The 16,642-nt window shown below is 37.0% G+C and overlaps 1 protein-coding gene across 1 annotated transcript; it reads left to right on the plus strand.

Annotated features, from left to right (window-relative positions):
* The first annotated feature begins 14,635 nt into the window (after positions 1-14,635).
* LOC116193826 (7-deoxyloganetin glucosyltransferase-like) lies at positions 14,636-16,365 on the plus strand. Its single transcript, XM_031522580.1, has 2 exons — positions 14,636-15,227; positions 15,362-16,365. Exons 1-2 carry the CDS (start codon positions 14,696-14,698, stop codon positions 16,294-16,296), a joined length of 1,467 nt encoding a protein of 488 aa, XP_031378440.1. The 5' UTR covers positions 14,636-14,695; the 3' UTR covers positions 16,297-16,365.
* The last annotated feature ends 277 nt before the right edge of the window (positions 16,366-16,642 follow it).

The following is a 16,642-nucleotide window of genomic DNA, read 5'->3' on the forward strand; positions in this document are numbered from 1 at the left end:
AACCCCAGGCATTGCAGAAAGATCGCAAAGCGTTGCAACCTTGAAGGCATCTTTACTGTTGACTCCTCCAACTCAGCTGGTGGTCTCTGCCTACTATGGAACTCCGAACTCCAGGTAACCATCGAAAAATCTTCACCATATAGACCGACCTTGGTTAGTTGTAGGGGACTTCAATGAAATATGCTCAGCTTCTGACAAGCTAGGTGGTCGTAGCTTTGCATCATCTTCGCATTCTTTTCTAGATGCTTTTATCCACCACTCATGATGTGTTGACCTAGGCTTTACTGGTAATCCATTTACTTGGCGAAATAAGAGAACAGGTCTAGCATCTATTAAACAGCGTCTAGATAGAACCATTGCAAATGACGAATGGAGAACCACCTACCCTAAGGCGGGAGTCCTTCACCTTCCACAAGTTCGATCAGATCATAATCCTATCTTAGTCAAATTGTGGATGGAATCTTCCCATAAACCTAGGCCCTTCCGTTTTGAAGAAGCTTGTACTAGAGATCACTCTAGCAAAGAGATTGTTAAAAATGCCTGGAACACCACAGTATGTGGTTCTAAAGCTTACCAATTCTCCTCTAAGATCAAATCGGTAAAAAAAGACCTCAAGAAATGGAACAAAGAAGTATTCGGTCTTTGTGATTCAAATATAGCAGAGATCATGGATAATCTTGATAAAATCCAAGGGAAACCCTTCACTTCTGATATCAAAGAACAAGAACAAAAGCTCATTGCAGATCTTGAGGAAAATCTTATGCGGAAGGACATCATATGGAGGCAGAAATCGAGGGAGTTATGGTTGAAAGACGGAATCAGGAACTCTAAATTCTTCCACACCTCTACGATCATCCGCCGAAGGGCTAATCATATAGCTGCCATCAAAGAAGATAGCGGGGAATGGTGTCATGATTGCGATGGTATAGGCGACTATTTCCTAAGGAACTTCCAACATCTCTTCAGCTCTTCTCACCCAGACATCCCAAAAGACATGGAAGACCTAATCAATGAAACCATTTCAGATTCCGAGAATGAAAGGCTAATCCAAACTCCTGACGACAAGGAAATCCTAATGGCCCTAAATTCAATTCCAAACCTCAAATCCCCGGGTCCAGATGGAATACCTTCCCTTTTTTACAAGCACTATGGAGATACTGTGAAGCCTCTTCTAATTTCTGCCGTCAAGAGCTTCTTCAATTCGGGCTTTATTCTCAAAGAATGGAACAACACGTTCATTTGCCTCGTTCCTAAATGTCAAGGGGCCTCCACCTTCAAAGACTTCAGACCCATCAGCTTATGCAATGTATGCTATAAAGTTATATCGAAGATCATTGCAAACAGGCTCAAACCTCTTCTTGAAAGGATCATCTCTCCGAACCAGACCGCGTTCATTGAAGGGAGATGGATTAATGAGAATGGACTCCTAGCCCAGGAGATTCTTCATACTATGAGAAAAACAAAGGCCCGTAGATGATGGTTAGGAACGAAAATAGATTTTACGAAGGCTTTCGATAAGCTGGAATGGAGCTTCATCATCAAAATTTTAGAAAGGCTAGGATTCCACCAAATCTTCATATCCTGGATCTTTCAGTGTATCTCCACGACCACATTCTCCATTTTGCTCAATGGATCACCCCACGGTCACTTCTCTCCATCCAGAGGTATTCGTCAGGGTGACCCTCTTTCACCTTATCTCTTCGTAATATCTATGGAAATCCTTTCCCGTCTTCTTTATAGGGCAGAATCTAACGGAGACATCAAAGGTATCCAAATAAGTAGAGGTGGGCCACAAATCTCTCACTTGATGTTTGCTGATGACCTCCTCATTCTCTCAAGAGCTTATGAAGCAAACATTAGGAACGTTAAAAGCGTTCTTGACAAATTTTGTTCCTGGTCGGGTCAAGAAGTCAACTCCACCAAATCAGGCCTATTCTTCTCCAAAAATTCCACGGCAGAAATGAGAAGAATTTCAAAATCCATCCTCGGCATCAGAAAGCTCAAAGACAATTCCAAATACCTGGGAAACCCTCTCTTCATCAAGCACAAAAGAAAAGAATCCTTCCAATTTCTCATCGACAAGATCAAAAGCAAGCTGGCTTCATGGAAGACTAAAACTCTCTCTTGGGCGGGCAGAGCTACCTTGATAAATTCAGTGATCAACAGCACCCCAATTTACACAATGTCGCTATTTCGATTGCCAAAATCCACTCTCAGCGTAATAGACAAAGTAACAAGGAGATTTTGGTGGGGTGTAAATAAAGAGGAAGGCAGCTACTTTGCTCCAAAAAGCTGGGATAGCATCTGTCAATCGAGAGCAAAAGAAGGCCTTGGATTCCGTAGAGCGGAAGATTCAAATAAAGTGATGCTCTCCAAAACAGCTTGGGCGCTTACCAAAGCCAACAACAGCCTCGCAGGAAGAGCGATAAAAGCAAAATATGGAAACTTCCTCAATTCAGCCAACCGCTCCTCTCCCTCTCCAGTCTGGAAATGTCTTCAGTGGTGCAAAGACACCATTCAGGTAAGTACATGCTTCTCAGTAGGTAATGGTTCATCTATCTCGGCATGGCACGACCCTTGGATCCCAGGTACGCAAGACCATAAACCTTCTCCTACTTCTAATGTAGAACCAAGTCCCGAGTCAAAGGTATGCGACCTAATGCTTTTCCATCCCGAAAGATGGAACATTCCTCTTTTAACAAATCTCTTTGAGCAAAGCACAATCCAGAGCATTCTCAAAATCCACCTGGCTCAAGACGATCTTGAAGACTCCGCTCAATGGACTCCAAGCACTTCAGGGAAGCACTCGGTCAAATCCTTTTATCTCATTGATTAGCAGAGGAGATTCCAAGACCACAATGAAATTATTTGGAAAGCCATCTGGAAGTTGAAAATGCATGATCGCTTCAAACTCCATCTATGGAGAATAGCCAGCGAATGCCTCCCCTGGTTTAGTGAAGTAGGCACTCAGTGCCCACTTTGCCAAACCAGATCCGATAATTTAGAGCATCTCTACGGCGATTGTCTCTTCTATCATGTTGCCTGGAGGGAATCACCTTGGGACCTTCATTCAAATCTCTTCCCATCCACCAACGCTAAGGACTTAGCTCACTTTGCTGCTTGCCCCCCACACTCTTTGATCACAAATGTCACTGATAGGGCTAACTTCTCCTTATATGCAGCAATCATCTTTTATCAACTGTGGATCTCACGGAATAATGTCTTACATGCAGGTAATCAAGCGGACCTCCACGAGACCATTAAGATCATCAAAAGCACCTACATGGAGCATAGCAAGAAAAGCCGAGTCATGCAAGACCAAGAGACCTACCATCCTGAAGCATCCCTACAACTTGAATTTTTGAAAATTCCCACTGGACCAGATTGGCACATCATTAGTTTAGACACGGCCTGGAACTGTAATAGATCATGTCTCTCGGGAGTGCTTCACCAGCCACACTGCGAGCCCTCTTTGTCTTGGTTCCAGATCTCCAACGAAGGGACACCACTTCAAGCAGAAGCCAGAGCAGTGCTTCTTGCCTTAACCATAGCTGCAGATAGAGGTTTCACAAAGATCTGGATATGTTGCGACGCCCTGCTTCTAGTCGAAGCGATTTTGCATCCCCATACTTCGCCGTGGGAGATTAGGAATATAGTGTCGGATATTATCTCTTCCTTTAATATTTTCTCTGAATGGTTGTGCTCTTGGATACCTAGGTCGGATAACTCTCTCACTCATGATCTTTGCCAATTCGGCATAAGATCAAATTATCATTCTCTTTGTACTTTTGAAGGATATCCGAATCTTACTACTTTTGTAATCTCTTCTTCTTATTAATGATACCCTTTTGCTTATAAAAAAAAACCATTTTGAGTATTCTGAGATTGTCAAGTTCAAAAAACTTAACTAGTAGGTAGAGTATCATGAAAGGAATAAATTTTTTGTTGCTGGACTGTCTATTTCATGATTTAATTGGATCCGCTAGTGAAATTTTATTATCTGCTACGTAACGTCAAGGAGTAGATATAAAATAAGACAATAATGATAGTATAGTCATGTTAGAATTTTTGATAAGATAAAAGGAGAGCGCAATTGCAACAGGCATCAAGACGAGCAGAATAACAAAGTTCTCTCTCTGCGGGCTTTTGTTACTCCGACAACCTGCACAAACACAAAACTAACCAAAACTGAAAATCTAATCTAATCATGATAAATTTAAAAAGTATATACTATTATTTATTAATAATTAATATTAATATTCTTAATAATAATATCATTATTAATTAATATTAATATAAAACCAAAATAAACAAATATGAAAAAAGAAAAAAATAAAATATTAAAAACAAAATGAAAACATAATTTTGAAAATTTTAAAATAAATAAGAAATAAGTAATAAAATTAAAATATAAAAATTAAAATATTTAAAACTAAAACTAATTAAAAATATAATATAATATAAATAAATAAAATAAACAAATTTAAAATTAATATTAATATTAAAATATAATATTAATACCATAAAAATAAAAATAAAATAAAAATGAATAATTGTTTTTACTTATCCAAAAAATTAAAATAAATAAATAGATGAAATTTAAAATGAGAGAGAGAGAGAGAGAGAGAGAGAGAGAGAGAGAGAGAGAGAGAGAGAGAACAGTGGTCAGAGAAGGGGGTGGGGCTCCCCCTATCGGCCACAAGCCCCCTGGTTTGAGTTAGCCTGCGGGTCAGATCCCTCGATGACCTCGGTCAAGGGGGTGATGGCGTCCCCACCCCCATCTCCGACAGATCTCAGTCGAGAGAGATCTTCACATTTTCATCTTGTTTTCCCTTCTCTCTCCTTTGTAATCTCAACGGTTGAAGGGAAGAGGCTCACAGTTGAGACGGAAGAAGGAAGGGGATGACGGAGCCCAAGGTTTAAGGGCTGAAAAGAGAGACAGGGGGAGTGAGGGGGCCAATATTGTCAAAATAAAACAGGCCGCGGGTTGAATTTCTACTAACGATAAAAATGGTTTTGTTTCTCAGAAAATATTATTGGGCCAATTAACTGTAGGACTTGACATAATATAATAAAACGTTATTTAATGATTAAAATCTAAATTACATATTTTACTTTTTTAGAGAAAATTTAAAACATATGTCAAAATAAATAATTTTGGATCGGGATCGCTGGGCTGGGGATTGTGACCTGGTTCAACAAGGAGTTGGTTGCGTTCGTGATTGGAGTTATTTTCCCTTTTGCTTCCACAATCCTTTATTTTCCAGTACTTTTAAATAAAAACTAATCATATTATCAATTACTAGATTGGTTTTGTCATGCCCATATTGAGAGATTATTGTCATTGGTGATACATAAATGTATAAATAATAAATGATGACAAACTCAATATTTTTTTTTGTATGTTAAATGTAAGGTGTGGCTAAATCTTCATATGGTTAGGAACACCCTTATATGGTAAATGAATAAAGTTACCCTTTATCTCTCTATAAAATTCAATCTTGTAGAACTCACTTTTTAAAGGTAATTTTATCCATTTACCATGAAGGAGTGACCCTTGTTATATAGGTGTGTATTTAGGCCCCAGCCTAAATGTAATTAGCTCACAAGGGTTACTATATATATATACATATATGCGCATGCATCTATCGCATGTCCATAATTGGATGAATTTAAATAATAATAATAATAAAGAAATTAATTTTGATAATGATCCATGAGCCTATAAAGGAATAGGTAAAGAAAGGAAGTAAATTAACAATTTAGTTAGATCGTCGGGACCCCTCCTGGCCACCACCCTCGTCGTGGAGGTCGCCAAAGGCCCTAGATGCCTCCGGCGACCTCCCCAGCAGGGAAGGTGATTGTAAGGGTGGCCCACATGCCCCCTCTCTCTCTTGAGGGCCAGAACGTGCCTCCTCTTTTTTTTTTTTTTTTTCAAATTTCAAATTTCGAATTTTTAGTATTTTAGTTAACACCGTTAACAGCAAGTTAAAGTATGGACTATATTGATGGACGAAAGTGTAACATCAGCAACGATTTTTTTATGGCAATAAAAGGTTGAGGATGAAATTGATAGTTTATCAAAAAATAATGAGGCAACACGAGAAGCACCATATGGACTGCTCATGTCGGGCTGAGCATAGGATGTGGCTCTACATGGGCCTGCTAGGGCGTGGTCCATTGAGTAAATGGGTCATAACAGGCATGCAAGAGCATGATAATACGTTGAGCTGCCTATCTATATCTATATAAAATATTAAAAGCCGATGTGATGGGTAGGAGAATGCCACTGGTTGAATGACTTTTCAAATCACCGCTAATAAAAACTCGATAAATGTAAACAATATTATAGTGTCACTTCAGTTATGGTAATTCAAAAGTCCCTAATTCATTGGAAGTTTAAGGGGCCGTTTGGATTCAGAGTTAAAGTTACTTTGATTTTGATTTTGATTTTGATCGTGGAAAATGAATAAATTTGACTTGGGAAACATGTATTTTTGTTGTGTAGTGTGTTGAGTTAAAGTTAAAGTTAAAGTTAAAATCAAATTTCTTACAAAACAAACGGACCTAAAAGTGATAGAGTCATATAACTCACAGAAAATTCAGAAGTTTGAAGCTCATGAAACCTAAAAGTCACTGACTCATGGAGAATAAAACTGATGTATAGGGGATGATGATCCCTCTATTTGTCTACTTGATGAGCATATATTTTAGTCTCTTAATTTTCTTAATTGTAGACCTTCCTTTCTGCAAGATCACTCAAGGATGTTGCACAGAAAAGGATGTGTGATGAATGATTTTTTAATTTTAATTTTAATTTTAATTTTAACTTCAACTCAACACACTACACAATAAAAATACATATTTCCCAATTTAAAAATTTTAACTTTAACTTTAACTCAACACACTACATAACAAAAATACACGTTTCCCAAGTCAAATTTATAATCACATCTCATTTGTTCTTTTTCAAAATCAAAATCAAAATCAAAATCAAAATAACTTTAACTCTGAATCCAAACGGCCTCAAAAGAATTTGATCTCTTCATTTTGTTAATTGTGGATTTCTTAGTTGCTGTTATTTCCATCAAATGCTTCTGTACGAAATAGAATTTTGGTGGGGGATTGCGGTGTTGTTAGTATCTACATTTTTTATTTTATATTATTTTGACGTAACTTAGTACGGTTACTCAAAGGCTAAGTCCACAGATTTTAATAACTAGAGTGTATGGTAGCTGGAAAAGCAATAAAGTGCTATTGTATATTTTGATATCGTCAAGGAAAAGTTGTATTTTCTTATGATATATGTTGATGTTATTTGAAATTGATATTTGTGGATCAGTTAATTGCTAAATACTAATAATATATTCAATGAAACATACAAATTTTACAAGTTATAGTGCTTATTAAGCAGAGGAACATGTGGTATGAAATTTCTCACATAAGGTATTTAGATTATATTGCATATGTGTCGTTTCGATAATGTTATCATTTTATCACTTTCAACAAATCTAGCATGCGAATATGCGCGAGCCTTTCATCTAATATTTATTAATTTGATGTACCTCTCATGAGACCCTCTCGTTCAAGTTAGGAGGGGCTTCCACATAAAATCTTTCAGTAAACCCTAGCTAACGGTTGATTGCCCCTTTTCATCCCCTACATTAATATTTACATTAATTTTAGATTTTTCAAAATATTCTCGAATAATTCTATTTTTCTTAAACATCCAAAAGTTTTCCTAATTACTGAAATAAATTTTTTTATGAAAAGCGTCCATAGATGTATTCAAAGAGACCCTCCCGTTCAAGTTAGGAGGACACATAAGCTCTTTAACTAAACCCCCAGCTTACGGTTGGTTGCCCCTTTCATCCCCTGCATTAATATTTACATTAATTTTAGATTTTTTAACATATTCTCCAATAATTCTATTTTTCTTAGACATCCAAAAGTTTTCCGAGTTACTGAAATAAAAAAAAAATTATGAAAAGTGTCCATAGATGTTTAAAGAAGATTAGATTATGAATCTAAAGAATATGAAAAGTAAATATTATTTTCATTTTCAACGAGGCGTATAACAAATATTAAAGCTATCCTCTAGTCTCTATTACTGTTCAATATTTAATTCCATCGATAATTACTGTAACATTTGTATATCCAATTCACAAAATATTGACTGATGTCATTAAAATACAAACATAGTTAGTAAAAATAATCATTCCTTGATATTTGTAAAATATATATAAAAAAACTAATCAAAATATAAATGCAAATGCCCCTCAACACGCAGCTAAAAAGGCTAGTTAGTATATTAATCGAAGTTTGTAAATGGCACAATGGCAATTGATTTTGTGAAGAATCTTGTCAAATCTCTCTAATTAAAAAATCTCTTTAAATATACTTTATTCTGTTCAGATAACCAAAAACATCAAATATAAAATATAGTGCAAATTCACCGAACAAAGTACAAATTACAACAAAAATCATTACTTTAAGTTGTTTCTCAATATATCATGAACTTCTTTTTTTAATCTGTAAAATCATCAACTTTGAATTATTATCTCAGGTCTATCACGCTCTATCTAATTAAGCTAATTTTTTAGTTCAATTGATGAGTGGCGATAGGGTGCCACCTACTTCTTTTTTTTTTTGCTGACCCGGGGTGTTCAGGCTTCGCCCGACTAATCTCCGGGGCTCCGTGAACCCCCGGCGACGCACGGAGCGGGTAATTACGCCAAAGGCGCTCCGGTGACCCCAAGGGGATTTGAACCCGGGTCTCGGGGCAAATTGGATGCCCATTGACCACTAAGCCAAATCCCTTGAGGTTAGGGTGCCACCTACTATTTCAAAGAATTCCCTACATTTAATTTTCTCCCATTTTCGAACTTGTCTCATCCCCTCTCTCTCTCCCCTTCCTCCTTTCCTCTCTCTCTACTCTCCTCAAGCCTTCTTCAGCCTCGTCCACCCTCATCTACCCTAATCGAGAAGACGAGATGTCTTTAAGGTTAAGAGGATTAAGCCAAATAGAAGATGCGTGCACGGAGCAGGAGATTCGTTCATTAATCAAAATCCATGCCTCAGAGGGAAGGCCTTTCTAGCTCCGATACGTCCCCGCGCTCCCCCGTAAGCCGGCGATCTCAAACTTCCAATGACAAGAGGGTGTCGGAACTCCGCCAAGTTATCGTCCTTCCTCTGCCTCTCCCAGCTTGATAAATTTCTTCGAAACAAGAATAATAATATAAAATACCCACTTGAGCCTACACGGACTTGAGCCCATCTGCAACCCAAAAGCTTAAACTGATAGGTTACTGGACCCAAACCTCATTAGGTGCACCTTTAGCTACCTCGGAACTGGACCGGACCACTCTTGGACCTGATTAACATGAGGCGCACTCTTGGCTACCTCGAAATCGAATCTGGCGTGGTGTGAGCCCACATGAGTGTGGGGAAGCATAACTCGCTCTGATACCATGTAAAATACCCACTTGGGCCTACACGGACTTGAGCCCATCTGCAACCCAAAAACTTAAACTGATAGGTTATTGGACCCAAGTCTCATATAAACTTGTGGTTTCTTTCTCAATTTTTCGATGCGGGACAACATATCTCAACAAATAAAGTGGAAGTTTCTGTCAAAGGTCTCCACTGAATCCGGATATGAAATTTCTGAGCTGCCCACGTATCGTTATTTCGCCTTGGGTGGGCCGTTTTCAACCCCTTCTCTTTCTTTTCTTCAAGGAACTTGGGAAAGGAAAATCGCACCCCGTTTTTATTGTTGAAAATGGACATTGAGTTTAGACAGTTTCTTTTAGAGATTTGCTGACTTTCGTTTGATTCTGGATCGCTAGGAATGCTTTCTGGAATGTAGTGAGACGGTGCTTGGAATTTCATGACAAAAAAAATGTTCGAGCACACCCACAGACCTCTGAAAATCTCCCTCTCGTCACTTTCCCATGAGACTTGCGCGGATGCCGATAATGAGTTCGGAAGGGCCACCACCGGCTAGCCACACATAAAGTTCGAGTCATTCATCTTGCCTAATTAAGATGTACAATGATTATATATATATATATATATATATATATATATATATATCTGCTAAACTTTGCATTAAATAAAGTACATGCACTCAACAGCTAACGAGTGGACCGAAAATTCAAGAATTGATCCATATTGTTGAGTATATCAAATTGATGAATTTTCCACCATAATATCAACATGAAGCAATTAAATGTCAAGTCATACAATGTGATATCATCGAGAATCAACGGGGCAAAACAAAAAGGAAGGTATGGGAATCTAGCTAGCAAGAAATTTGTATAAGATCTTCATGTTTGAATGATTCTCAGGCTTCCTTATTGACATACAATAAATACGTGATCATGGGGGGCAGAATTACAAATATGGAAACAGTGTAAAAGGTCAGCAGCATTATCTCTCTCCTGTTTTTCTTGCACGAACAAGAATGGTCGTTTGTCATTCTTCCACAGTAGTAGCAAAACTTAGTTTGACATCTGCACAAACGGGGAAAATAAAGCTAAAATTAAAATTGAAAATCTAATTAAGTACCACGAGAAAGCATAATCTTGTAATATTAGGGTTAATTGAGAATGGGGTTTGATTGAATCAATTCTCAGGACTCCCTCCGTAGCCTTATATTTCTCTTCCATTATCCATTCCTTTGTAAACCGCTGAGAAAAGAAAGGATTACTACGAACCACCTGGACGAGATTAAGCTGCACCCTCCTATACGCTCCACCTATATAAGCAACGTGTAGTTTTTTTCTGTCCACACATTGTTAAGTACCCTTAAACATCCTCCCTCAATAACCGATCTAGGCTCATCTTCCATGCTCGGACTATGGGGAACTTACACAAGGCGTACTTTTTTGGCTGTTCTTGACATTGGACCGGCGTGGTGCGAGCGCACATGAACGCGTGAAACCGTGACTCTGATATAATATTAAATTTTCATTGGACTTATGTAGTTTTGAACTCATTCCCACTTAAAAACTCTAGTGGTAATACCTAATTCTCATATAAATCAAACCAATTTTATTTCTTTAGCGGATGTGGGACAATTGTTTTTATCATTCTCATAAGATTACAATTACTTTTGGATAAGAGTACGTGATTTGATATCATTAAATATGCTCGCAATTTCTTTTAAAAAAAGAGCATATGAGCACATAATGTCGTGTAGTAGTTATACGGAATTTTTTTTTACGTACAGTATATGCATGAGTGCCATTATGCAGCGCAGTAGTATGTTATGTATTTCACAAATAGAATACCTCAACAGAGCATACTCTATTGAGTGAATTTGATCATATTCTAACAAGTTCAAAGTTGTATCAAAATCAAATTAATAATAACTTGACAAACTAACTCTGTGACACTAAGCTAGAAAGCCGACAAGGTACAGAAGCGTATTTTGAAAAAAAATGTACATGAACAGCTAGTTATCTGTATTATTAATGATTAAAAAATGTTAAAATCTTCATATAGGTAACGAAATTACCATAACGTCGTACGCTATGATATGTTTATGTCAGCAATTAATTCCAGGCCAACATATACACGCCTTATTGCAAATAAAAATTATTATTATTATTATTATTATTATTAAAACATTAAAACGGGTCCTCCCATTTCCTGAAAAATCCACGTGTCACCTCCTCAAATTTCACTCTTTTTTTTGTTTTACCTTAAATATTTGTTGTTCAAATTGTTTGGAGAAGACGAGAAAGCTAAACAATTGGAGCTGGTGTACTGGTTGAATCACCTGTGCTCATTAAATAGATGTTATTTAATCAGTATTTTTAAAATTTGGGATATATATATATATATATATATATGATGTTTTCTAATATAAAATAAAAACAATTAATACTAAAATATTTGACGTATCTAGACGATTTCGTATATGGTAAAGTCCAATGGATTGCATGTGTGTTCAACATTATTCGATGGATAAAATTATGGGAGACATTTTTCGCGCAATTTCAAATGATTGAGTATTAAAGATTATTCCTAGGGGTTAAACGAGCCGAGTTGAGTATGAACATACTAGTCCCAAGCTCGGCTCATTTAGTAATTCGCGACCTCGGGCTCGAGCTTAAGCTCCCGCGAGCCGAAACCTATGAGCTTAAATAAAGGCTCGGTTCGGCTCGTTTAGGCTCACCAATAACTAAAGCTTGACTCATATGAGCTCGTGAGCTCAAATCCGTATAGGTTCGAATTTGTTCGAGCTCGTTTAGACTCATTATCAAAACAAAATCAATAATTCTAATCTTACCATCCACACAACAAACAACATCATTCAAAAAAAGAAAAAAAAAGTATCCGACGATATTATCCAACCATTCTAAAACTGTTGTTTAGAGTCCACTATAAGGAAATGCAGACAGTTCTCGTTCATTTTCCTTCTATTTTCAATTTTGCTCCTTTCTTTTCCCATTTTTAACATTTCTCTATAAACTTTAAATGCATTTCATTTTTGTCCCCCCATTTTATTTCTTCTCACATCCTTCAAAATATTTCTAATTTGACATATCTTAGCCCTTTTTTAAAAAAAAAATACCCTTTCCTCCTCATTTTAAACATTTTTCTATAAGCTTTGAATAATTTTCATTTTTGTTCCTTCTTTTGATTTCTTCACACATTTTCTTAAAAAAAAAATTCTAACTTAACATATCTTAGCTACATATAAATTAAAATAAACATATCATATCTTGCAAAAGTAAAGTTGAATATCATTTTGATACTCACGTGCATATTTATTTTTTTCAGAAAGGTAGTATGCAAAATTTTTGTTTATATAAAATTAGTTTAAAATGAAACAATGAGTTTGGTACTTTTAGAGTGTTATAATATTTTTCAATTATGATGTCTTGGCTCTAATTGATCTTGTAATTCTTTCTTCTATATTTTCTTTCTTTTTAATCAATATTTATCATCATTAAATTCTTCTTTCTGCATATATATTTTTAAAATAGTTTCATAAGTTATAAAATTATAAAGTTCCAACAAATCAATAACAAATGAATAATATTATAAAATCAGATAATTTCATTTATTGATGAACTCAAGAATCTATATGTTTTAGACTAATATTGTCGAAGTAAATTTTGACATTTTATACCATAGCATAGATGTTTCGCATAAATATTATTATATAGAATTGTATTCAAGTAATAACGATATAAGTATCTAAATAATATGCTTAATGAAAAAATATATAGTTCCTTTCTTCTCTCTTCCCTTTTTCTAATCTATTTTCTCTATTTAAATCCTTCTACCTCTAAATATATAAAGCATAGTTAGGAAATTAAATTAGTTTAATTAGATTTCCATCCCAATATTTAAATTCAAATTTTACATATTTTTAGTATTCAAATATCGTCAATATATATAAACATATATATAGATATGTAAATCTTTCATGTATTATCCAATCATCAGAAATTTTATTTAATAAAATATCATACTTAAAACTAATTGAAAGTGTTCATTTAGCTTTTGGTTTCAGGGAGATTTAATATTTTGTGCTTTACATGACATAATGATATTAAACAAAAAAATATTATAATAATACTATAAATAATGATACAAATATATAATATATGTGCATTGTAACTGCGATGCCACGGTGAAGTGCGGTGTTGCTCCTAGTAGTTGTTTGTTGTTGTTGTTGTTGTTGTTGTTAGTAGGCTCGCGAGTTTCTCGAGCCGAACACCATGGAACTTGGCTTAGCTCATTTGATTGGCTAGCTCGAGCTCGTTAAGATCGAGCCGAATCCGAGCCTTCATCAAACTGAGCCCGAATCGTTCGCGAATTGTCTTGTCTCATTTACACCCCTAGCTTATTCCCCCTCCCAACAAGTACACTTCTCGGAGCTCAAACTTGTATTCTCCTTCTTACGAGAATTGAAACTGTTTATCACGCAACCAATACTTTGTTGATAGATACAAAACAATTTTTAAAACCTAGACCAAAGCGAATTAATAGCATGTCGAGTCAGCCAGTAGGTGTGCGCCTGTTATAATGATATATATATATATATATATATATATATGGAGCTCTTGATCATTGCCTGTGTAGAATAATTCCACCAGGTTTAGTACAATCTGATCAACCGATTGCACCTGTAGTTAGTAATTATGCGAAATCGAGAATTTTAAAATTAATGGGGAAATAATTGGCGGATCATCCCTCAACAAAATGGCAAGATAATGCAATATAATATATACATGAACATAAATTCCAAGTCAGCCGGCCGAGATTCTTTTCTTTTTCTTTTTTTTTATAAGTAGCCGGCTGAGAGTTTGTTAATTTACTGCGATGACAAGATATCACAAAGGAAAAAGCCACATGCAAATTATTGCCATGTCCTGAACAATTTTGATATATTGTTTCTACATTTTCTGTAATATTGACACGAGCTAGAGAGAGTGAGATGAGCTATTAAAAGCAGGGATGGAGTCAGGATTTTTTGTGAGTTTAGCCGTCTGAGAATTTGTCGATTCCATATGAGGACAACATGTACAGAAGCAACAGGGCGTTACGAATATATACCTACCACATATGACAGACTGCCACGTCCTGAACAATTTTGATATAATATTGTCTCTCTTCAATGGGTTGTAACTTGTAATATTAACACAAGCTAGAGTGAGCAGATCGATCAGAAGATATGGCATCTGATGTACCAGCCAAGAAACCTCATGCCGTGTGTTTCCCGAGCCCGGCTCAGAGCCACATTAAAGCAACCCTGAAACTCGCGAAGCTCCTCCACTGCAAGGGCTTCCACATCACGTTCGTCAACACGGAGCTCAATCACATACGTATGCTCGAGGCCCAAGGTGGCCTGGGTTTCCTCGACAGTCTCCCATCAGACTTCCAGTTCCTGGCCATCCCCGACGGTCTCCCTCCTTCAGATGCCGCTTCCACCCAGGACATTGCCGCCCTATGCGAGTCTGCCAGGAGTTTCATGAAGGCTCCATTCTGTGACCTAGTAGAAGGTCTGAATGAGAGGGCTGCCCTGGATACAAACTTTCCAGCGGTTTCATGCATTGTGTCGGACGGTTTCATGACGTTCACGACACGTCCTGCCAGTGAGAAGCTCGGGGTCCCAATCGTGAATTTGTGGACTGTTCCTGCATGTGTTGTCATGTGCTTTATGCAATATCCCATGCTCATGGAAAAGGGTTTTAATTCCTCTAGAGGTAACTAATATATATGAATGTCTGTATATACTTTTTCCTTATGGAATGCAGAATCGCTGATGTTTGTTACACACATATATATTAGTTTCTAGACATTATAAACATGTACCTATGCGTATGTGTCTCAAATGCAGATGTTAGCAGTTCAACAGATGGCTATTTGGACATAATCGTTGATTGGATTCCAGGCATGAAAAATATGAGGCTACGGGACATCTCAAATTTCATTCGAACTACAAAAGCCGATGATATAATGTTTGAATTGGCCATTGATGCCATGAGCAGAGCCAATGAAGCCACAGCAACAGTGATTCACACTTTCGAACCGCTCGAGAAAGATGTCTTGGATGCTCTTCTGCCCATGTTTTCCGGGCCAGTTTATGCAATCGGTCCAGCGTCTCTGCTTCTCGATAGTATCCCTGAAGAAAAAGATCATACGAAGCATGTCGTTTGCAATCTGTGGATGGAAGATTCGGAATGTCTACGGTGGCTGGACTCGAAGGAACCAAGTTCTGTTCTTTACATAAACTTTGGAAGCATGGCGTTCTTGACACCGGAACAGTTGATTGAGTTTGCCATGGGGATTGCTAATAGCAAACGTTTGTTCCTATGGATAATCAGGCCTGATCTAGTGCATGGGGAAGCTGCGGATCTGCCTAAGGAGTTCGCCAAGAATACGAAGGGGAAAGGTTTCTTGACCAGCTGGTGCCCGCAAGAGAAAGTCCTCAACCACCCATCTATTGGAGGGTTTTTGACACACTGTGGGTGGAACTCGACAATAGAGAGCCTGTCTGCGGGGGTTCCGATGCTGTGCTGGCCTTACTTCGGGGACCAGTGGACCAACTGCCGATTCGTCTGCAGGGAGTGGGGGTGCGGATTGGAGATCGGGCACCATGTGAAGCGAGATGAAGTGGAGGAGCTTGTCAAGGAAATGATGGAAGGAGAAAAGGGAAAGGAGATGAAGAAGAGGGCTATGGAATGGAGGAAACTGGCTGAAGAGGCAACGGCATCTTCTGGCTCTTCTTCCCAATATTTGGATAGGCTCATCCATCATATCCTATCAAGATAATTCATGTTCACATATTTCAAATAACAGTCATAAGTAATGCCATTGCATCAGCTTGTGCCGAATTATTGGCTCAAGGAGGGCTTTCGGATTATGATGATGATGATTCTACCCCGCAATTATCCCATTTGCTGAAAGTTACGAAAACATTTGATATATAATAATTATAATTATAATTTTTCTCACAAGAAATTATTCCATTTGGTAAAAGTTAAGAAAACATTTGATAATGATGATGATAATGATAATAACAACAATCTACACACATATATATATAAAGTTGTATCCCTTACATTAAATAGGATTAGAAAGGTAATTTTCTAAATATCATAAGGTCATAAAGGTAAAT

Source organism: Punica granatum, chromosome 2 (assembly GCF_007655135.1).
Source record: "Punica granatum isolate Tunisia-2019 chromosome 2, ASM765513v2, whole genome shotgun sequence".
Classification (NCBI taxonomy): domain Eukaryota; kingdom Viridiplantae; phylum Streptophyta; class Magnoliopsida; order Myrtales; family Lythraceae; genus Punica; species Punica granatum.

Coding starts and splice junctions, on each gene's coding strand:
- LOC116193826 (XM_031522580.1), top strand. CDS start 14,696: ATGGCATCTGATGTACCAGCCAAGAAACCTCATGCCGTGTGTTTCCCG. Junction 15,228..15,361: donor GGGTTTTAATTCCTCTAGAG/GTAACTAATATA, acceptor TCTCAAATGCAG/ATGTTAGCAGTTCAACAGAT.